Genomic DNA, 24,874 nt, shown 5'->3' with positions numbered 1-24,874 from the left:
TTCTGATAGATATTTTGAGTAAATATGACAAAAGATTCAATTTTCAGCCTGGCGTTTCTCGAGATTGGCACACAGAATTCAAATTTTAAAGCTTATCGTGCCCAGGTGGTTGTAACGAACATCATATCAAATAAATACTTAAAATGCTACGAATCCAAAGGCGGATTCAGCAAATTGGCAACACCGGATTCCCTCCATTTAAACCTATGTTAAAGAATCGATTCTTGTCGGAACACCTGGCCCAGGGCCGGATTTTGGGTGTGGCCACATACGCCGCGGCCCATGGCGGCAAATTTTGCAATTTTTTTAAATGCAGGTAGGTATAAAAAAAAAATCGGATTCAGAAGAAAATGTACAAACTAGAAAAGGCGACAAAATCCTGAGAGTGTAGAAAATTCTACTTTACGCTTAAGTGCACTTCAGCTAGAATTGTATTTACAAATGGGTGGTTTTCTATGAGGATGAAAAATAAACGAGGGTTACGGAATATAAGAAAAGAATATGAACTATGCAAAACGATACTCCGGGTATCGGAACTTGGCTGTTTTGAAAACGCCTTCAAATGCGGCGTGATACCTCACGCATTCCGGAGAGTTCAAATAGTTGTATCATTGCGCCGTAAGAATGCGACGGAAGATTGAAATGGGGATAGCCTCCTAGCACGCTGGCCTTTTCGATTTCCGTGAACATTTTTGCAGTGGTGAATTGCGCTTAAAGTGCAGTCAGCTAGAATTGTATTTAGCAAATGGGTGTTTTTCTATGAGGATGAAAAATAAACGAGTGGTTACGGAAATAAAAAAAGAATATGAACTATGCAAAACGATACTCCGGTAATCGGAACTTGGCTGTTTTGAAAACGCCTTCAAATGCGGCGTGATACTTACGCATTCCGGAGAGTTCAAATAGTTGTATCATTGCGCCGTAAGAAATGCGACGGAAGATTGAAATGGGAATAGCCTTCATAGCACGCTGGCCTTTCGATTTCCGTGAACATTTTTGCAGTGGTGAATGCGCTGAAGTGCACGTTCAGCTAGAATTGTATTTACAAATGGGTGGTTTTTCTATGAGATGAAAAATAAACGAGGGTTACGGAATATAAAAAAGAATATGAACTATGCAAAACGATAATCGGGTATCGGAACTTGGCTGTTTTGAAAACGCCTTCAAAGCGGCGTGATACCTCACGCATTCCGGAGAGTTCAAATAGTTGTAATCATTGCGCCGTAAGAATGCGACGGAAGATTGAAATGGAGATAGCCTCCTGCACGCTGGCCTTTTCGATTTCCGTTGAACATTTTTGCAGTGGTGATTGCGCTTAAGTGCGCTCAGCTAGAATTGTATATAGCAAATGGGTGGTTTTTCTATGAGGATTATAATGAAACGAGTGGTTAGGAATGGATAACAAAATAATATGAACTATGCAAAACGATTATTCCGATACGGAACTTGGCTGTTTTGAAAACGCCTTCAAATGCGGCGTGATACCTCACGCATTCCGGAGAGTTCAAATAGTTGTATCATTGCGCCGTAAGAATGTGACGGAAAATTGAAATGGAGATAGCCTCCCTGCACGCTCGGTTCAGGAAGCTCCGGCGAGTCTCGGACCAGGGGAAATTCATTCTACGCCTCAAACTACGAGGGTCATCCAAAAAGTAAGTTTCCCTACCTTGTATCTTCCGAACGAAAAGAGATAAATCAAATCGGTAAAAAGGCACATATTAGGCATACTCTAAGCTTTAAAACAAGCTCAAGTTTTTGAAAATCGGTCAAGGGGTTCGCGAGTAAACTTAATTTTACTGAGACAACCTCCTGTCGCCGCGTGCCCACCTCCGGGGTCAGGATGCGCGGAGAGTCGATTATAGAAGACTCGGGTTATCGCCTCTATACATCACATCAACAAGAAATGTTAAAGTTTTCATTGAGTAACTACCTTACTAGTAGTTAGTAGTAGTTACCTTACTTTTTGACGTAGTCTCCACATCTTCTTTGACATTTTTGGTATCATTACAGCAGCTTCTTGACGCCCTCCGCGTAGAAGATCTCGTCTTGGCTCCGAAACTAGTCATTGACAGCGATCTGCACTCCCAAATCAGTTGCTTTGCGTAGGGAAATTTTCCCCCAATCCTTCAAACTTTCGTACTTTAGCTTCATGTGACTTTCATTTGTTCCCGAGCGGAAAAACTTCCACGATGGAAGCGATTTTCAACCGATTCAGAGGTACAGATCGCTGTCAATGACTGGTTTCAGAGTCAAGGCAAAAGCCTCTACGCGGAAGGGGGAGGTTGTAAATTCCGCCGATTTTATTTTTCTGGAGTGTAAATTCCGCCGATTTATCATTCCCCCGATTTGTGAATTCCGCCGATATGACGTCCACCCAAAATGTAAATTCCGCCGGTCAATGTTTTTGAAACAGGATTTGTAAGTAGTGCAAATTTGCTTACCTCTATGTCTATGAGTTGAAGTCGGAGAGGAGAGCGTAGAAAATAAACATTTAGGGTGTAGAGAGCCCCACGTCAAAAAATAAAACAAAAAAGAGACCCATGTCGTAAGAAGACCAACAGTTTTTCACTTTTTCACTGTGCTGAAACGGTATGAAACTGTTTTAACAAATTTGAAACGGTCTTGGTGAATTTTAAATTTCATAATTGCATTGTCTACGTGTGCTTTTTGCCTTTTGACGTCTGACCGAAGCTTGGCTGGAGACCCGACACTTTGAATCCGGACGTACACAGCCTTTCTATAAAATTTAAAACCGTCCCGCACAATAATAAATTTCCCCTTCTCACTTGTCATAACGGACACTCTCGGCTCCATCTTTTCGGCTACTGAAGTCAGAGTTCATGTACATTCCGCGTTCCGTCCCAAACCATCCGCTATCAGTTTTACTGATATCATCAAAGTGCAACTCCTCGGCTTCGAGCGCAGATCTACCTTCAAACAGATAACATCTTAACTTGATGCTCTTGCCGAATATGAGTGCCGTTCCAAAAACATTTTCCTTTTCCTCCATCGGCGGAATTTACACTCGCTCGGTGGCACCTATCGGCGGAATTTACACTTTCGGTGGATGGAAAATCGGCGGAATTTACTAGCGCCCGCGGAAGGCATCAAGAAGCTGCCATGATGATACCAGAAATATCAAAAAAGATGTGGAGACTATGTCAAAAAGTAAGGTAAGGCCTACTCAATGAAAACAATAAAATTCCTTGTTGATGTGATGTATAGAGGCGATAACCCGAGTATTATATAGTCGACTCTCCGCGCATCCTGACCCCGGAGGTGGGCACGCGGCAACAGGAGGTTGTCTCAGTAAAATTAAGTTGTACTCGCGAACCCCTTAACCGATTTTCAAAAACTTGAGCTTGTTTTAAAGCTTAAAGTATGCCTAATAAGTGCCTTTTTACCGATTTGATTTATCTCTTTTCGTTCGGAAGATACAAGGTAGGGAAACTTACTTTTTGGATGACCCTCGTACATAGAATTCTACACTCAGCTGGACATTTTCTCCTGTCCAAAATCGAGAAAAATCCATGGGGGGTTACATTGGGCAATTAACGCTCTTCAAGTTGCGTATTTTGCAGTTTTTTATTTGCGTTTAGTACCTTAATATGCTTTATTTTTTGAAATTAACAAAATTTTGGTGACAATTTTTTTTTTCATAATTTTTTGACGCAAATTTGACAAATATTGAAAAATGAACTAAAATGGTTTCCTGACTCGTACATTTGAACAATTTCCCCCGTTTTCTTGAAGCCCAAAATTAAAAGGCAAAATGCTATTAAGGATATAAAGACTTTTTAAAGGTAAAAGCGTTTCACCATTCTGTGTTGCCTCCTTTATTGGTGAGTGGTGACCATGCGAAAAATTCGGGAATGCCTGGTTTTTAGAAACATTTCAGGATGACGGCAAAATAGCAGTTGCCGCTGACAGTCCCGGAGAATTGTAAGAGAAATAATTCTCTCAGGACTTAGAAAATATGGGAAGGGATTTATAATAAGAGATTCATCAGTGAAATGAACATTGAAGAGATTTTATTTTTATTTTTTGAGTACTGGAGTTTGAGCACATTAGCAATACGTGACATCAAAAAGACCAAAGGTAGAAGCCTAACACAGTAAAACATACACATGCGCCATGTTGACACATTAGGTATCTGACCATATTATTCTAGTCTAGCGAGGAATTGAAAAATGCATCATCTAATTCATGGAACACACGTGTGAATCAAAGATGAAATAAAAAATAATTTAAAGAATAATCGGTATTTCAAAAAAATGTTAGAAAAACAGATTGAGAGGGGTGGGAATTATATTACGGATAGATATCGGTGGTGAATTTTGGAGAACCTGCGTCTTGCTATTTTGTAGATTATGGTCACATTTAATTTTTACAGAGGAATATTTTCGTGAACAGTATTTCTTGGAATTTTTACTGTATTTCTTCATTCAAAAATGTCAATCAGTGACGTCAGGGTATTATTCTTCAAAAATATTAAACATAACAATGGAGATTTTGAAACGTCACAATTGAGGTGAGAAACATGTTTTTGAGGCCCTCAATACATCACTTGTGTGGAAAAAAAAAACCTCAGAGAAAATGCTGATTTGAATGTTCTGAACGCTTGAGTTTTTCCTTAGATCGTTTTGCTTTATGGTCATACTTGTATATTATACATATTGCGAATGATAGCTGTGGGGGCTCCAAAATGAAAAGCTCACTATTTCTAACCGGAGAACCTCTTTCCGGATAGGGTGATCCAGCTCATTTTTATAGCAAACTGTGTAAATGTATACAGCCCAATTTTTGCAAAGCATAGAATACTTGATTGATTACAAGGTCGGGCCAAAAAACAGCATCTTCATAAAATCAAAATGCTGTTAGCGCAAAAGTTGTGTATCGATGTCAGGTTTAAGCTTGTTTTGACTTAAATTGATACTTAAAAAGAATCTGAGGATAAAACTTAATACCTACAGTCTTATTTTGAATTCCCTGGAATCTGTGGATTTTTAAGTAGTTTACAATATAGGTACAGGCTGAAACAAATCTTCTGACTGGTTCTCAATAAGACTGGGATGGATCCTTAAAAAATTAGGTCCCCTTGAGTTTAATTTTAAGTCAGTTGCTTGGCTACCAAAGTTAGAATTATTAGATTCCGTCTGTACCTAGTCTTGAGTAAAATGTGACTACGCCAGTTCGATCAGCATCTAGGAGACTTAATCAGGTGCTTTATTTGCTTTAACAGCTTACTTCAAACCATAATTTTATTGAATGTTAATGAGGACGCTAATAGATTTGTCGTTATGAAAGATATTCCATGGTCAACGAAGTGATATAACAAAGTAAAACTTAGATTAAAAACAAATACAGCTGTACTGTGAGATCAATATTTCAAAAAACAATTTCTTTATAGCTCAGTAATGCTACTGGCATTATGAAATTTCTTGTCGAACAAATAAAAATTTCCAGTTCATGTTTGTCACTTAATTTCAAATGAAATGGTTGATTTGATGGATTAACAATCAGCAAGAAGCTACATTCAAGCTGATAAAGATACAACCAGGCAGAGGAGAGGTTTTCAAACAACAGTTCACCGAAATAGTAAAGTTAATTAGGTACATATTTATGGCATGGATACATTGTCAATTGTAAAATCAATGAAGTATGGAGAAAACCAAGAAAGAGATCTGCTTATTATGTTATGTATTTTTAATTCAGTATCTCTGTAAGTCAAAAGAGATTGATGCAGTTTTCTTTTGTTCTTCCTATGAGCGAATTTACATGTGAGTTTTTGTGTGTCAATTTCACAAGAAAAATATATTATTAGTATGAATGGAAACAATAATAATTCAAGTCGTTTTCTGAGCCCTGAGGAAATTTTTTGATTTATAAAACCTGGATCTAATTTGGAGTGTCATGTAAGTGCATCAAAACCTGAAACTTTATTTTTGGACGCAGTAATGTGAAATACACGGCGATGTCATTCCCACAATTCTTATGAACGAAATTGAATTACAATTGTTCCAATAGATAAAGTATTCCCGATTAGGACTCTCTAACATTTTGGAGTAAAATACTACAAAGCGGGTTCTAACTTTCCTATAAATTTCTCAGATGCTCAACACTCTTAAAAACTAAAAACAGAACAAAAAATTCACTGCAGCCGGGTGTTATTAGTACACCAGGATGTTGCAATTGGAAAAAGAAAAAAATTGATAAAAAAAAAAAAAAACAAAGAACAAACTGATGATAATGAAATGCATATTATTATGAATCTTAGGAGAAAGTAGGCTCTGGCTTTGAACCGAGTTCATTTTTTCCTTCACAGCGATAGATTGGTAGTTTTATTTTTCAATTCTTAGAAAGTAAAACCTCCAGAAAAAGAATTTGAGTGAATGATTAGATGATTCTACCCACTGTAAAGTATTTGTTTAAACAACTAATGATAACTGTAGCATTGTTTTCTTACTGACATTTTTAACATTGCGCAAATTTATCTCAAACATAGTACGCAATGCAGAGTGACCATGGAAAATATCTTCCTGCCTAATCATTTCAATTAAACAATTAAAGAAAATTAATGGAAAACACAGTGATAGCCATTGAATCAGAGAAAAGAGAGAGAAGTAGCTCTCAACATATCAAAAAGATAAACACACAGGAAAAGTAAAATAGAAGAAAAGACAAAATTAAACATGTAGCTCATAGCTAGGTTTTGTTTTAGAAAACAAACATAAAATATAAATATTAAGACAAAATTAAACTTGTAAAACCATCATACAATAAAACAAACCGGATATACTCCAATACTTGTGGAGAGGGATAGTTATTGAGATAGACTTTTTTTGTAAAAGGTGAGAATTTAAAGTAAAAAACTCTTAGATGAAGATGCTTCGTAAAGGCCTCCCTTGAAAATTGTGACAACATATAACCATATTGTTTTGCTGATTTGCAAGTCATTACTGACATCTCATGTCCTGATTATGAGAAAATTGACATCGAAACAATTTGTTGTAAATTTAGAGGGATTTTTCAGAATCCATTTGTTTCTTTCAATATAGAAGCCAATAAAGCAAATACACAGAAAATGCGTCAGATCTGAGGTCAGCAAGGATCTTTTCAGACTTGGAAGCAAGTGGAAAATAAATTGGAAAAAACCAAATAGAACTTAACACTCCACAGATAAACTCACTATAACGTCATTAAAAATTGCTGAAGGTTGTTGTAAAAGAACTCTCTGTCTCAACCTGCATATCTCTGATTGCCACATTTTAAGTCTCTACTCTTGTTTTATTTTTTAAAAGGAAAACCAACCAAGAGGTTCTATTAAAATTTTCTGTGATTTTTCTTCACTCATTCTGAAAAAAAAAAAAAAAAACACACACACACAAAATAGCAAGGAACCATTTTGATTAGTTTTCCTTGCATGAAATAAAACATAATTGGTGAGTTTTAAACCTTACACCTGGGACCTGCATTTTTCTCATTTAGTCATCGAAATATGTATCACATTGCAAAATCAATGACTGAAATGTGAAAAAAAGTCCCCTAAAAATGATAAACCCATCTGTGACCAGGCACTGTGATAAGGCAAATATGAGAGAGGCACAATAAAGGGGGGGAAAAAAGAAAAGGAAAAATAAAACTGTTGAGTCAAATAAAAAAAAATCTGTGGAAGTGTAAAACTCTGAGTTTAACTCTTGATTGTGAACACCCCAGAATATAAAATAAAACAATTTATGAGATTGTGATGAAACAGGCAGGTTAATAGATTCAAATTGTCAGTTTAAAGTAAATACTGAGTGGCAGAAAAATGGACAGATACAGAAAGATTTCATATAATTTGATGGAGGAAAATGAATTGGGCGGAAAGATGTGTAATTTTTTTAATCAGGATGTCAAACATTAGGCCTACAAACCTTGAAAATCAATATCTACTCATCGATAATTTGAATTATCATTCTCACCGATTCTTGAATTGAAATTCAGAATTTCAAAATTTTGGTATTAAATTTAAAATTCCAGAATTTTAAAATTAAAATTTGGAATCTCAGAATTCTTGACTAAAACTTTAGAATTTCAGAGTGAAGAGTGATATTTAAAAATAATCGTCCATCAGGGGGAACTAGAGACTGGAAAATGTGTACCTTGATCCTAAAATTTTAAATTCTTGTTTTTACTTCATTCATCCAATTGACTGAGATTGATCCTTCAAATTTTCAGAGAATATAGACAGTTGGTTTTATTGGTCCATGAGCGCATATTACTGGAAAAATTCAAGAAATTTGCTCACTTGGGAAGGGTATGGTGCTTCGCAAATAATTTCCCTCCATAGGTTTTTTATTTGCAACACTTATTATGACCAGTGGGGTGGGTGACTGCAAAGGCATTTTTAATCGAGCAAGACTCATCATAAGCGCCTATCTTTCGTGAAATTCTGCTTGCAAATTCTGACAATCTGCTTCCTCTCAGAATTAGTTAGGAAAACTCAACTGGATTAGGCAAGTGGTTGCAGTAGCAAACATGGTTACCACCATTTAATGAGTAATTATCCAAGTAGTAGCTCTACTAAAGTTCCAGCAAGGCAGCGATCACAGTGATCTATTCATCAAAGTTTTGAGCACACCAGTCACATAGATAGCTGGATTTATAATAAGAAAGTATGCACACATTGGCAAGAAAAACCAACTGTTTATTGTACTTGTGCGCTCTAACCGACCATGATACACGATTCTTTAAGAATAACTGAGAAGGTAAGTAAAGAATTATGGAAACCTTCGCAAATGTACCGAGATAGTGCTTCCTGATTGAATAAAGTGTTTGGGAAGTTATTTGCAATATAGCGCAACGACACCTGAACTAACTTCTGCTCTACAATTGCATGGTATTCCCTCCATCAAATCAGACAAAAACTACTATTTTCTTTGAGTCAGAGAATCCCCTGAGAAAATCGATTCTAAACAATGTCCAACCCATAATTCAATTATTGCAATGTTCAAGACACATTGAAGATAAAAAAATATACTTCTAACTTGTTCCTTGACATTTAAATACAGTTTCCGAACATTAAATGGAGTGTTATGGCCAAAAAATTCCTGACACACATTTTGACGAGTACATCGGTAGAGGAAAGTTAAAAGTTTGAACCAAAATGGAATTGAATGGGGATTCTGAAAATTAATGAGGTCACTAAACTGTAAAACGGAAGAAACTGCCGATTTCTTTCCTATTTTTCTCATTCTAATTTCAAAAGCTGTGAGCACAGTCATCCATTCCTTTTATTTTGAGGCTTCTTAAATTGGCATAAACTGCCAATAAAAGGTCATTTATAAAAAAAAAAAAAATTAAAGAATAAAAATAAAAATTTAAAGGGAAAACTGTAAAAAGCTTGGATACTAATGGAGAGATTTTTCTTCAAAAAGATGAGACAGACAAATTTTGCCCTGCTAGCTTTTGAAAATCCTTTAGAGTCTAGAAACTAGAGCAACAAATTTTGGGGCAAGGGAACTGGCTCACTTTTGCTTCTGATTTATTTCTGATAAATCCTAACATAATTTATTAGGATTGAAAAAAAACCGAGTAAAGGGCTTGTTGAGGCTACTCGGGAAGGTGGCAAAAAACCCGAACTCTGCAAAATGCAAAAGACGTGATGACAAACTTGATTCCTAATTCAATTGAAAGATATCCATGCTACTTTTTCAAACAAAAATGATTCCTGTATTCTTTCTTGAGTTGAAACAACATTCAACTACTTTTTCAAATAAAACTTTTTCCTGTATTCTTAACTTAAAACAACGTTCGAAGTACGATGAGGATACTTGCTTTTAAAGTTCGTTTCTGAGGTGGAGTTTGAAGTCTTCGCAGTAAATTTCAACCAACATTCAAGGCTAATTTGGATTGGAAATTATGCTGACAATCGTTCAGGCATTTGATGATAGCTTGTCGGTCAAATTTGAAGTAAGCCCATGACGGAGCTGTAAATTCAGGATCAGGCTCCTTGCTTTTTTGAACTTTCCCATTTTCTTCACCTAAAAATAGTGAAAGTATGAAAGAATTAGAGGGGATTAATGAAAATCAGCCAGTTTTACTCATGTTTTTATAGTTGAATTCAAATAAAAATAGTTTCATCAGGACATATGGTTTTTTAGTTCAGCCTGGATCCAGAGTGTTCAACTTATCTACATTTTGAGAGTAGGTGGTGCACTTGGTTCACAAAGATTATCCCAGATTTTTTTAGAAAGGTACTAACTCATGAAAAATGAGTTCCAAGTTGAGTTATCAAACCTGTTGAACACACCCAAAGAAAGCGTTGCCAAAACACTTTACGGATGGGGAAAGAAAGCATACAAATACAAACCTAGAAAGAGACGCCGTCTGGAAGACCTGCTTTTATCCAAAGATTTCACATTTTTCTGGATACCGTTGGTAGGAACTTTTTGTGATTGAAGAGCTTTGTATGTTTCTATTTCAGTCTGAAAAAGGCACACAAAAATTAGTATTAGAACGAAATTAAATGAGACTTTTCTGACTGATGTCATAAAATGTTTAATTGAATGGAACTGTTGAAATTAATATTATAAAGTATTCAGTTGATGAGGAGAGAATCTGAAATTATAAAAAAAATTATCCATCTTTACTTTACTTGAGAAAAATTGAAACGGAAAGTCTAGGGTTCATCGCATGCACACATCATACCTCCAAAACAATCAATAAGGAAAGGTTAGGGTCTTCCTGGTAAACGATAAAGAACTGAGTTTTTCCCCCTTTCTGATAGGGTCTTGTCAAACATTAAGATGATTCTGTAAAATCGTTTTCCCCCTTGCCTATTCATATTGTATTTTTGGTTTTTACTGGCTTGTTCTATTTTACTCATTACTTTTCTCTTATTATTTTGTGTTACTTACTTATTTTCTTTCAAGAACTGAGAGCTTTAACAGCTTGTGGTTTTTGGGAGAAATTACCAATGTTTAGGCTCAAATTTATTCGAGAACAGACAATGGAGATGTTGCATGTGTGAGGAATTTGCGACTTGACTGTTGATCCTTACGTAAAAGTTCGCGAGAAACACGATGGTGCCACTGGTTTTCTCTGAAATCAACACCCAAGCTCAAAACAAAAGCTCTCAAGTTGAGGTCAAAATGGAGGGGGTATCTCACGCTATCCTGAGAGTCCACCTCTGCATCAAGACAAACTCTCCATGCAAAGATAGGGAGCAAACATGTTGACAGGGCTGCCACTCCATTTGGGGACTCTAAAACTGAAAACACGGCGACCCTGCTAATGTATTGGCTCCATATCTTTGCATGGAGAGTTTGTCTTGACGTAGAGATGAACTCTCAGGATAGCGTGGGATATTCCCTCCATTTTGGCCTCAACTTGAGACCTTTTTTGAGCTTGGGAGTTGATTTCAGAGAAAACCAGTGGCACCATCGTGTTTCTCGCGAACTTTTACACAAGAATCAACACTCAAATCGCAAATTCCTCACACATGCAACATCTCCATTTTAAACCTGCTTTATGATCAGCTGCTGAAACTTTGCTTTCACAACTTCAGCCAATTGTAAAATTGCTTAAGAATCAAGATTGGTTATGTCTTGTTCTAGGTATGTTAAAGCACATCTAGATGGACTGTGCAAAAATTGGTCGCTGACCACTTGAAATATAATATCTCTTCGCATCTATATGAGTGGATAGGATGAAAGAAAAGTTTTCCAGTTATTACCTGTAAAGATTGTTGAAATCTTTTGGCTCTCGCAGCCGCTTTATCTGAGTGACTTTTCACAAATTGAGGCTCAATCTCAACGTCAGTCAATGATTTATGCCTTGGTCTCCGTGAAGTTTTCTGTGTTTTGTCTTTTATCCAAGCTTTTAGCCTCCTGCAAATTATAGACATATATGATTATGCAAATAATAACAGTTCAAGCCCATATTCTAGGGTTAAATAGCCTTACATTACGGCAGTTATTATAGCTTCAGGGCTACGTCAACGGTGTAAGTCTGCAACCTAGTATCTCGGTTTGCGACGTTGCAGACTTCCTGTCATACTTTTTTTTTAAAATAGAAAACTGCCCGACGGCCATGCTTTAAAACTGCTGTGAATTTTTTTCTCCGTGCGAAGAAATTTTTTTTCCTCTCTGTGTGAAGAAAATTCTTTTTCTTCTCTGTGCGAAGAAAATTCTGCAAAAACTTCAAGGAATGATGTCAATTTGTCCTCCTTTAAAAAAATAATATAGAGGCGGAGATTTTCAAACACCGCAAACAAGATACATGATTGCAGACTTAAGCTGTCGACATGCCTTGGGTGCTTAGCAAAATTCTTTTCCTCCTTATTTTTGGCCCTACGTGGAGAATATATATTTTAGGGACCCTGCGCTGACATTTTAAGGAATTGAAACAGGTGAGGCAAAAGTTAAAATCAGGGGTCAGCCTTTTTGCCGAAGTAATGATAATTAATGAGCAACTTGTTGAATAACAAATCAAGTAAAATTCGCTTAATGATAAGCGATATAGATTTTATTAATGAATACAATAATAGAATGATAAGAGAGCAGAGAGGGTTAGAATACTCAAAGACGGAAAACTCCAATTTCTCACTTCTGAGCGTAGCCTACGAGAATGGAGAGGCTGTAACTACGTTCCTGTGACATCACATCTGTAAATGAAACTCAGGCGCGATTTAACATGTGTTCTTATGAGAGAACGCGTGATGCGTGTTCATTTCCTACCGATATCTTCTGAGGGGTTGATTTAATGCAAAAATTTATAAGAGCCTTTTCAAAAGAGGATGAAATTTCACAACAGCAAACTGACTAGTCCATATATGACATTGTCTGATAATTGAGGAAGTGAGAGCTCAATACACAAAATCGTTCCTCCACTCAGATTCAAAAGCAGGGCTCATACAACTGCAATCGATCGAGGGCCACTCTGATTGGTCCACGCAGCAACTACCTCACTCATCAATGCTCCAATGGTCAGGAGATGATTGTTATTTTTCGTAAATACCTACTAGTTTGAAGTCACAAAACTGACTATTCAAGGCCACTCCATTCTAGTAGGCAACGTTCTCAGTTCAATTCGGAAGTTATTAAATGCCCAACATGGTCAACAGAAAATTAAGATGGCAGAAAACGCTTGCTTTCAGACCCTTTTTAGTACTATATCATACAGTGCTTTGCAATATATCGATTGTTATGCCGTTTAAACCTATGGAAAAGGATCGATAAACAGGGTGTTCGCAGCGAACACCTTAATAATCGATTCTTTACCATAGGTTTAAATGGCAGAACAATCGGTACATTGCAATTCACACCTGGCCACTGATATCATACCTGTATTTGAAACTTGTTTCATTTTCCAGAGCCATAAAAAAGTTGACAAATCTTACCGCATGAAAGGTAGAACCATGAAGAAAGAGCTTGGACCATAGCCGCATTTTATTTTCGGAGTCATATCTTTTCGTGATGTTGGCAAATCCGAAATTGGGAACCACTCAACTGCTTTGATTTCATTCCTTGTTCTCGGCTCAAACTTAACGTCTCTCCGTACTCCACTTACAATATACAAACGAGTTAGCTGATCATTGGCCACTGTCTCAATGAATTCATTCGCATTCAAGAGATGACTGATTTCAAAACCTGTTTCTTCCAAAACCTAAGGGTAGAGAAAATAAAATTACAGGAGTTTTGTTTATTAAAACTGCTACTATCTGGACTAATCTGGCGGATGTGTGCTACCAAAATCTCAAGCGTTATTGTCACTCACTTGCAACTTGATGGTGCGAAGGTCAAGTTACAGGTCGAGATCCACTCTGAACGACTGTTACCCAGTTTATTCTTTCACATTGTGGTATGTATTTTAAGTTAGAGGTTAGTTCATTTTTGTTCAGTTTTTGGTGTGCGCTCGACCTTTCTTTTCCTTTTTTCTCGTTGTCATATTTCTTTTAATTTTCTATTATTTAAACTGAGAGAATGAGCAACAGAACCTTAAAAAGTAGTTTGCTAGGACTGATCTTCAGGTGAAAAAAATAAATTGACAATCGAAGACAAGCTACAAGCATTAATAGCATAAATCGATGGTGTAAGTCGGCAATCACATAACTCGGTTTGCGACGTCGCAAACTTCCTATCATACTCTATTTTTTAAACGGAAAACTACTCAACGGCAATTCTTTAAAACTGCCGTGATTTTTCTTCTCTGTGCAAAGAAAATTCAGCAAAAACACCAAAGAATGATGTCAATTTGTTCTCCTTTAGAAAAATAACACAGAGGCGGAGATTTTCAAACACGGCAAACGAGTTATGTGATTGCCGACTTAAACCATCAAAATGCCAATAAAATAAGTAGTTCGGGATTTATGCAATTTCTATTCTTGTTGAGGGATGGTTTTGAATTTTGCTTTATTAGGATTGGGTTGGTTTCCAAATAATCCATCATAGATTCTGAAAATCATCACAATTATCTAAATTACATACTAAATGAAAAGAGCATACCTCTCTCGCAGCACAATGCAAAGGTGTTTCATCTTTATTGATTTTCCCCTTTGGAAATCCCCAAGAGGCTTTTGACCAGTAACTCTGAACCAGAAGGACATGAGAGTAATTTTCACTTAAAATAATAGCACCGAAAGTGGGAACTGATTGTTTGTACTCCCGCCATTGTTCTAAAACTTCATTTACCATTGAGGCATACTGCTTAAGAAATGGTATGTGCTGAAAGAAAGAAAGAAAAAAAGAGATTAAAATGCTCCAATCAAAAAAATTAAAAAAGAAGATAAGTAGGTACATGAAAATATTGCACAAATGAGTGAGGTGATCTATTACAGAAATTTTATCGGGAACCGAATACGGAGAAAGTGCAGAATTGATGGTTACTTAGCGGTTACTAACTGGAAACTATTCACATGTATTGTACACAGCCCTGTTCTTTGTTTGTAGCAGTCTCTGGGGTTTCAGGAAAAATCATACATTTTAAAAAACTCTGCAAAAATGATTAAATTTAATCTACAAAGCCACATACAAAGGAGGAATGTTTACAATAATCTCACGACATTCTCAAATGAGACGGTAGAAGAACGTTCAGCATATCATTTTATGATGAACTGTCACTTTTTCAACTTACTTGGTAGAAAAAGATAATTGAAAATGCTACTCGCACTGCACGTAGGACTCAATTCCGCAGAAAAGAAACAAGTCACTCAGTGACAACTGTGGACTGGGAAAAAATTTGATAAAATAAATCTTAGGAGTTTTCGCTACGTATTTAGTGGATAATAATTCAAGTTTGTTATCTCTCATTGATTTGAAATGCACGGAGTAAATAAAAGTAACTCCTTACCTGGAACATGTGTATAGTGAATTCTTTCATGCCGCACGTTTTCAACTTAAGGTTTTCTTGAGTGCAATAGAAGTCTAAGAAAAACCAATGTGCCAATTCGACTTGAAAACATAGCCGTATTAAGTCTTGCCGTTCTTCAATTGGCACATTTATGATAAACCGGCTGGAACAAAAGGATGATGAGCATTATTTTATGTTGATGCAAACATACATTCTAGATAATCAAGGTTCATGATTTTTTAACACAGGAGCAAAACAAACGAATCAAACAGACGCAATACGATAAATTTTCTTTGATCGCAGTGATGCTTTAGAATTCTCCTGAAGGCCCACAGCGAACCTGGCAAAAAGTTATGCTGTTGAGAACCCCACTGTTTTATGATATTTATGAAATGCTCCTCATGAAAAACTGTCAGAATCACCCTAATACAGCATACAGCTGTAGGCTCGGAAAAATTGTAGGTCCCTTTATGCCCACTCTGTTCATGTTTTCTGGCAAAGGTTCATTCTACCTACCTAGGTTTGTCCGGTTCCATAGTTAGAGTCCACGCCACATAAGTTTGCACACTTTTGAACTGCGACAGAAAATCCACCATCTAGCAATTACTTTACATGTGAAAGTGACATCAGACGATCTCCTGTCGCAGTCTAGAGGTGCGTGAATTTACTTGGCAAGGACTCTATGATTGCTCAAAGACAAATATAAAATCGAGATAAAAGGCCACAATAGTGATATGCTTACCTCCCTAAATCGTCTAAAATATCGATTGGAATAGTGTGAGGAACGGTAATTTCGGATTTGACTTTGTCTTTGATGGCACTCATTGCATTAAGTTAAAGGATAATACTGAACATAAAAGAGGAACTTTTGCCCGTTCAAAATGTAACAAGAGAATGATGCACGTCGAAGATAACAAAGGAAAGCGGTCGGAAAATAAACGCACTTCACGGACTGCGCAATCAAGTGTTTATTGTTAGAGCAAACAAATTACAATTACATACAAAATGCGAAAATCTCCAAAATATTTCATTTCATCTACCTAACCTCAAATGACACAACACTGTTGCCGTTTTGAGCAGTGACAGTGACGGTGACTGACTGCAGGACTGCAGTGCTGCAGCCTCGCGTCAGGTCCTCGCACTATCGGTTTTAAGGCGGGATTTTTGAATTCACAACAAAACGGGGTACGAAATAAAGCACACTATACTCACAGAATATTCCCTTCTTTTTCCCAATTTTTCTTCCCATTTTTTTTTTTTTTTTCTAAATCGGATCATTGTTTCAAAAACTGTGAAAAGATTTTTCTCATGACAACCTTTTTTTATCTTAAGCTTACTTTTTTCAGGATTCACCGGATGAATTTTCAAAAACAATTGTTTTTCTAATCTTTTTCTCTAACTACAGACAAGAGAGTTTTCTCTTATTACATTTAAAGAAAAGAAAAATCATCCTGAAGCGCCTTTCGGCTGAAATGTTTTCAAAATATTTCATAAAAAAATTCTTAATTTTTTGATTTTTCTAAAACCCTGTTGTTCTAGACCCGAAGAGAGTCTGAAGAATCTAACTATTTTTTTCTCTCCATTTTTCTTCTTCTTTTCCAAAAAAAAAAAAAAAAAAAAATCTGCCCAGTCAAACTTGGAGAGAAGAACCTTTGCATCAGTAACCGTGGTATGAACTCATGACTCCTTTAAACCCTTAGACGCCCGAACTGAGTCAAATTGACCCCAGGTTTGCTAAAAACACGTGCTGCGCGGTTTGTGTGAGGCCATTACATACGATTTTTTTATACAAGTCTACAAAATATATATCGAAAAAAAAAAAAAAAAAAAAAAAAATCAGACATCGAATTTAAAAAAGGGAAAAATGGAGTGACAGCGAATTTGTTTAGACAACTGCCCCTAGAAATCCTCAGCCGGGACAAAGTGACCCAACTTTTTCTCCTGCGAGAGATTTGGGGCCGGGATTTGTTAAATTTAGATCTTTAGCTACAGGTCTACGAATAAAACCTAAGAAAGAATCAGTCAGATAAAATTGAAAAGGGGGAAAAAAATCGAGTCTCAACACAGCCAAAGATAGGAAAGATGTAATTGGGCCTCGTTCTTTTAAACTTTTTTACCGAATCTGAAGATACTTCATTGACAACATGGAGCGGAGCATTGGGAGTTCACGTTCACGCCTCGCGCCATCGCGCCTTCAATTTTGCGGATGCAAAACGGACATCCATCAAGCATGAATAGTTGTATCTCTACGCCGTCATCAACAGGAGTCCTTTCTCTTGCTCTATCACTATATTGTGCTAGTTTTCGTTTGTCTTATTTTTAGTTGTGCTTCAAGGGCTATGTAAGCAACATAGTCGAAGATAGAAGAGAGGTAATGGGACCTTGCATTTTAACTTTTCTCGCGAATCCAAGCGTCGCCTCATTGCAGGCACGAAGTTGAGCATTGCGAGTTCACGCCTTGCGCCATCGCGCCTTCAATTTTGCTGATGCAACACGGGCATCCATCAAGCACGAATAGTTGTATCTCTGCGCCGTAAGCGACGCGTGCTGGGGTGTCTCTAATGTGGGATTAATTAGGGTTAGCTCAAATTATGCTATGATGCGTCCAAATAAATTCATTTTGAAGGGGGAAAAGGGGGGGAAATGTTTAAAGGTCTCTCGAGCGCCCTCAAAAGTGCACGTCTAAAAATTGGTATTTTGGCGAGAGTTGTAGCGTGTCAAGGAATTTTTTTTGACGAATACCTGTAGAAATTCTAAGCCACGTGTCAAATTAACCCGACTCTCTCTTCTAAGGAAGTTACAAATGGCGGTTGAGGGGGGGGGGGGATGAAAAAGCGCCAGTATGCTACCAAAAAGGTGAACATTTAAAAAAGTATCGTTCCTTATTTCGAAAGTATAGAATTAACATGCATAATAACTCAAAGACTGTCAAAGTCAATGTAATTTAATACAGGTCGATTTGACCCTACTTGAGGCTTGGCGTGTAAAAAAGTTCAATCAAGGCATCTATAGGTTGATAGGTACTCCGAGGAGCATTCAGTCAAAGTTTTAAGCTATAATCTATACCACCATTCTGCCGTGCTAAGGAAGAGCGCCGTTTGAACATTCAAAAGTTGCCTTTCCTCGGATTGAACGAATATTTTTGAGGAAGGTTATGCACATTGTTTCTTAAAATTTCAAGATAATTTAGATATATTCTGTACAAAATGGTCTGAAAAATGTGACGAAAATTTTTCAGCAGTTTCCTTAAAAATTTGTATTTTATCAGAGGAATTTTGGCAACGCCTGAAAGCTCATACGGCATTTTCCCTCAGCAAGGCAGCATTGATGTTGTAACTATACTTACTTAAAATGCATCGTTTCAAAACTAAGCAACAGCCTCGGCAAACTTGAGCTGCGTTTGTCACAAATTTACGATCAATCGTTCTCAAATTTGGTAAGTTGTTTTCAAAATTGCTCAAAATTTGTTCCTCATCATTTGCGTGAATTCTCAGCATCCTGAAAGATTAAAATTCAAATTTTTTCAAAAAATCCGGGCTACGATGTGTTATTTGGGAAGATTTAGATGGGGTCATATCTGTTGAAATTTTACATCTCTGCTTCAGAGGCTGGAAAATCTGGAGTCTTGAGTGCGTGTGGAGGGGAGGAAAGGGACGCGAGAAGCGAGCTTCGGGAGCGATTAAGGGGACGAGAAAATATTGAGACGTTTGACGAGGCTGCTGGGAGCGCGAGGACGCAACACGCCAAGTGGGAACAGCATTTGAGTTGTCATTGCGAGCACGTATTTCACATTTATATATTTGCCGGAATGAAATATAAAAGTCTCCGAGCCGCGGTGACGCTCCTCCCAAGTTAGTTCCGCAATTTCCCGCTTTTTCCATGAAGAAAAGTGTACCCCAATAGCGCACCAAGAAGAAAAAAAATGTTTTAAAACGTTTTATTTGAATCTTCGAGCACCAAATTTTTAGGAAAGGATTTAAATATGCTTAAGAGCATTTATAGATTTAGTCAAGTCAGGAAATTTCGATATTTTTGGTCTGGGTAAACCTGAATAAGTCAGCAAATTTTTCCTTCGATTATCTAGACACACTGAAACAGATTTCCTCCTTACAAGAGCATCGTTTTGCCGTGTCTTAAGGGGACATTTGAAACTCATTCGAGGAAAATAGAATTTACTTGAGCGAGAACCTTTAAAAATCTCTATAAATGACCTAAAATTGATCAAAATTGACGAGCGATGCCTCTAAAGGAGGTCAAGCTTCAATTAAAGGAGGGGGGGGGGGTGCACTTTTCCCTCTTGCTCTCGCCAAATGACGCCCGTGTCCACATAGGGCCAAGGCGATTTTTGACTGAACATTTCTCAGAGAAAACAGACTGGAGGATAAGCAGATATGCCTGAAATTTGACAAAAATTACTTATAAATGGATATTACTGACAATCAGTGAGTTAAGATCGAGGATAATTTCAGTTTATGAGCTGAAAAGGAATTCAAGAAGCTATGGCAGATGATTGAACCTACTAAAATGCAAGTGTTTGAATGTGTGTGTTTAAAGTGTTAAAGGGTGTTAAGTGTTCAGAAGATGCCACCGTATGACGCCATAAAGCGATCAATTTCTCACTTTTGGATGAATGCTACCCCAGTTCTCGTAATTGATTTTGTAACCATTTTTTTTTTTTTTTTTTTTTTTTTTTTTTTAATAATATTCTATGAACGTACAATTAGCTCATTAACCTATTTCATATGAGAAATATAGAATTCTCATTTGGATATTTTTCATGAATATGAAGGGGGTGCGGAGGTCAGGCTTATTATTAATTCTCCTTCAATTTTCAAGATAGACCAGAAAAATATCTCCGTGCGACAATAATTATCTATTCGAAAGTTTGCAACTTGTGTTATCCACGAATCATTTCCCACTATAAATTATGTTAAACTCAACCTGAAGAATTTGATACCAGCTCTGGCTTTATGTTTTTATTCAAGTTCATATGATTTGTAAAAATATATGAAAAAAAGATGAAATAAAATTTACTCTTGGATCGATATGATGAAGCAAGGCATTCAGAAAACGCCAATGAGGCCCCTTAAAATTTCATCATGATTGAGGAAGGTTTGAGAGGGTGTTTAAGTAACGTAGGATCAAGAAAATAACACTTTCAAAGAAACTCAAGTAAAATCTATCAGTTCGACTTCGAAACTAGATTCTCACAAGGCATGCATTACAATGATTAGCCTCTGTAAAAATTATGAAGGAAAGGGAAAAAACTCTATGATTTTGATCAATTTTAGGGGAAGTAGGGATCAGCCTTAACATTTGAAAAATCTGCAATATACATATTTTATTTCGTGTTTTACATTATTTTCAGCAGGAAATCATTGTAATCCCTTGTTGGGCTCTATTTGAAAAGTCAAACCACTGAGTAAATTTGACTTAAGCCTCATTTAAACTGAGGAGTGGAAATTGAAAACTAGGTAGGCGCCAATATATATGTATATAATATAGACTGGTCTGGTCAAATCTTCTAGGGTTCCTCTAAGTCTTAATAGAGATTTTAAAGGATTGGATAGGTTATGAAACTAAGATTCAGGGGTCATGAGGCCCTTCAATCTGATATCTCGGGCTCCTAATGACCTTTTGAAACCTGAGACTGGAATGCCACGAGTTTTCACATCAGGATGGAATGGACCCTACTGAAGGCTCTTAGATTTTTCCAGTGTACGATAAGTATCTTGATTCATTTTGCGAGGAAAGATCTGTACTTTTAAAGGATGCCTGTCATTCTTAATACGTTCAATTTCGTATAGTACTGAGCAACACCTCTGTTGTGAAATAGTTACTTCAGGCGCCGCCGTACGGCGGGCGCGCGGCCAGCGCGAAACGCGCATTGGCGCCTACAAACCTAAGTGGATACTTCAAGCATTGTGCAATGCGTGAAGTATCCACTTAGGTTTGTAGGCGCCAGTGAGCCTCTCGCGCTGGCAGCACGCCGCTCCGCTCTGTTAGGCTTTAATATTTATACTCGCATGGTCAGCTTTTTTTAACTCATGATTTTGAAATGTTTGCACATTCTGCATTGATTATTCTCATTTAAATTGATGGGAAAAAATATGTATCAATTTATCAAAAAATAATAATAATATAATGTGTGTTTTTTAAATATTGGTGGTTCCGTGTCAAATTTAATGATTTCCAAAGCACTTTAATTTTTTCTTTTACATTTTGTGCTTGTATTGTGCTGCAGCGAGGTGTACGCGCAACCAAACACTCAAAATTTGACGTATTTGACTCTAAAAGATCGATGTACAAATGGGTTAAAACTAAAGATTGCGTGCTTCTTGGTTTTTTTCCCTCTTTTATTCATTTTCCTGCTCACGACAGTGTCGATGAATCCTTGAGGTTATCGGGTTTTTGAGATAAACGTTTTGGTGGGCCTCAGTGAGTACGTTTTTTTTTTGGGGGGGGGGGGGAAGGAGTTGGGGAGGGGCACGAAAACCAAATCGTTACTCAAATGATACTTTTTTTCTTTTCTTTACTTCATATCAGAGAGCCCTTCATTGCTTCTTCTTTTAAGATTTTTAAATTGACCTTCAAACTCGTCTCCAGTATCGTAAAAAGCCCTACTAAATTCCCAGCGCTACTGAGAATTAAAGCGGTATAACTATGTCCAGCGTTGTTGGACTCATGGGTCTTGCTGCTGAAGGTGTTTCCGATTTTTTTACCATTCCCTTCTTCCTTTCATGGTGAGAGGATGGATTCGATTTTTAAGGGGCCCCTTATAGCCGGCATTCAGGAATTTGTTTCTTTTTTAAGAGGGATTGGCGGGTGAGATTACAGTTTTTAGAGCCCCTCGCCGGTATCCTAAAGTATCAAAGACAGTTCGGGTCTCAGGAACAATTTTGAGCTGTTCCCACCGAAAATTTGATCTCATTACAAGTTCAAAGATATGGAAGATACGTCCCGCATTTGCTTGGTAAAATCTCTCACATTTCTCGGGAGAGGCTGGGTAGATTACGGGGGGAGGGGTGGAGGGGGATCGTAAGCCCCTCGGAGAGTTCTATTATGGGGAGCGTACGGACATCGGACATGTTGAAATTTGGAGCGTTGAGGGCCCAAAAAGGCAGCCAACCTCCCTACACAAAAGATGTTACCGCCAATCTTCAGATTCCAATATTAAGTCGAGATGCCAAAAATGTTCATGGATGAGCGTTCTCCCGCATAATTGAGCGAATTTGTGCAAAAAGTGGCGTGGTCGAACTGGCATACGATACGTCGCATTGATTAGGTCAAAAATCTCGGCAGATTTTGAATTTTTAGCATAAAAAAAAGGACGATAGCCCCTGCGCATAAGCCTAAAGAATCATTCCAAATCCAAAAATCGGCAAAATTCAGAGAAATGAAAGCAGAATAGTGTTTGGAAAAAAACCTCGCATTCGATTCAGCTATCGATTTTTGTATCGAATGCGAGGTTTTTTCTCCAAACATTATTCTGCATTCATTTCTCTAAATTTTGCCAATTTTTGGGTTTAAAATGATTCTTTAGGCTCATGCGCAGGGGCTATCGTCCTTTTTTCCCCTGAAAATTCAAAATCTGGCCTAATCGATGCGATATATCGCGTGCCAGTTCGACCACGTCACTTGAGCTCGACGAATCACCTAAAGACCTTCGTAAGGAAAGAAGCTGTCCAAGGAATGACTATGCATGCGGCCCTAAGTTTTCAAAAATCAAGTGAAAACACTTTTTTCACGATCGTGCGGCAAGAGCGCACCCGAGGAGCGAACACGCGCAAAGGACTTCATACTCGGCTCCGCACTGGATTGATTCCGCCACAGCTCCTGCATGCAAATCATCTTGTCAATTCTCCAGCCACTCCAACTTTTACAGCTTTTTTCGCCTCTTTCCCGCGCGGCAAATCGAACTCGATCCAATATCCGAGCGCGGTCGAGAACTACCCCGAACGCATTCACATGCACAAACACGTCGCACAAGGCAGCGGCACAAAACCGCCCCCACATTCAATTATGGACACAATCCACTCGCGACATTCTCGCGTCGAGTGCCTCGTAAAGGATATTCCGCGCTCGGAATATTCGGCCGTGAACGCGTCGCGTCGGGAGCCTAAACGCGATTCGCGGAGGAGTTTACGAGCTAATATTTGGACGGAATCAAACGAATCATCGACAGTTTTCAAAGGGGAAAGAAATAACTCGCGTGTGTAATGCTGTCGTGTTCAGGAAAAACGCCGTATACACATTAAGAAGTTGCCTGATTTATTTTGATTTAAACCGAAATTTTTTGTAATTATGAATTTGTAGGTGTCTGAAATTTGACAAATTTTATGATTAAGTGGAAACTACTGAGTGAAGAATATGTACCCTTGGTACATCTGTATATATCTTTGAGAACAAATATTTTTTTTCATGCACTGGAAAAAAAAACCACATTGGATCTAGAGTCCAGACTCTTGAAAACATCGACAAGAAAAAATACTCTTGATTCAATCAGATTTTTGCTTAAATCAAAAGGAATTCCACTCAAATTAAGAGGCTTGGTTCTTGATAGAAGCAAAAATCCGATTGAATCAAGGGTATTTTTTCTTGTCGATGTTTTTAAGAGTCTGGAATCTAGATCGAATGTGTTTTTTTTTTTCCAGTATGCGAAAATCGAAATTGTTAGAATGCTCATAATTATGATTTTCTTGGCACGGCAGAAACTGCCAACAACCGTTGAATTGGAACGTACACGAAAAAATGATCCGTATCGGGCGCAGAAGAATGGGAAAAGGAGAGCATTCGCTAAGGCTCCGTTGAAGTAGCCACCTAGGTGTTTTTAAATCCACCCTCGTTTTTGAATACCAATTCCGTTTTTACAAAGTTTTTCCTAAGAAATGTAGTACAGTAACGTCGTTGTAAAAGGAGCCGTCGAACAAGCACAATAATTGCGTTGGCTTGGCTAAGAGCTGTTTAAAAAAAAAGGTTGGATGGTGAGTAGTCAAGACTTTTGCCGCACAGTGTATCAGGTCAATGGGAGAGGTCGGACAATATTTGGAAACTTTAAAAGCTCATAACTTCGTTTATACAAACTTTAAGGTTCTAAAAGTAGTTTCATTGAGGTTTTCTCGTAAAATTTTCCTCTGGAGGCACCCTTAGAACTTTAAAACGTGACAAAATAAACATTAAAATTTGCAGTATTTGTCAAACATTTCATGTTCAACTTCTCAGATTGACTCGATCTACTGTGCGCCGTATTAAATCGATGTGCGATAACACCGGGAAAGCTCCCTAAGGACCAGCAACACTCCAAGATTACGGACGATCAGGTAATAAGTTTCTCGCTCACCTGTCCTGCTAGTTCTGACTCACTTCCACCTCAATGAATCCACATTCGATCAAAATCCACATTTTCACACAGTGGATGAAAATCCAAGCTATACAGGCGAGCAGCAGGGAATTCAAATCCGACTGAGTAGAGGAAAGGGGAAATCGAAATTTCGTGAAACATGAATGGTCACCGTTCGAAGGGGACGCTAAGGAGCACAGG

At 37.5% G+C, this 24,874-nt stretch overlaps 1 protein-coding gene across 3 annotated transcripts; it reads right to left on the bottom strand.

Annotated features, from left to right (window-relative positions):
• Window positions 1-4,005: 4,005 nt before the first annotated feature.
• Window positions 4,006-23,396, bottom strand: DCP2 (decapping mRNA 2). Of its 3 annotated transcripts, none has more exons than XM_019050549.2 (7): window positions 23,136-23,396; window positions 15,334-15,496; window positions 14,490-14,708; window positions 13,385-13,650; window positions 11,720-11,873; window positions 10,355-10,469; window positions 4,006-10,025 (listed from the first exon to the last, which is right to left on the bottom strand). In XM_019050549.2, the coding sequence occupies exons 2-7, from the start codon at window positions 15,361-15,363 to the stop codon at window positions 9,868-9,870; spliced, it is 942 nt and encodes a 313-aa protein (XP_018906094.2). In that variant the 5' UTR covers window positions 15,364-15,496; window positions 23,136-23,396; the 3' UTR covers window positions 4,006-9,867. The 3 variants fall into 3 exon arrangements, with proteins under 3 accessions (XP_018906094.2, XP_072162281.1, XP_018906093.2); XM_072306180.1 differs by lacking the exon at window positions 23,136-23,396 and adding an exon at window positions 18,680-18,821; XM_019050548.2 differs by lacking the exon at window positions 23,136-23,396 and adding an exon at window positions 16,076-16,400.
• Window positions 23,397-24,874: the final 1,478 nt, after the last annotated feature.

The sequence above is a fragment of the Bemisia tabaci genome, chromosome 1 (genome assembly GCF_918797505.1).
Source record: "Bemisia tabaci chromosome 1, PGI_BMITA_v3".
Taxonomy (NCBI): Eukaryota; Metazoa; Arthropoda; class Insecta; order Hemiptera; family Aleyrodidae; genus Bemisia; species Bemisia tabaci.
Note: the sequence above shows the minus strand (reverse complement) of the source record. Positions and strands in the feature narration are given on the sequence as shown.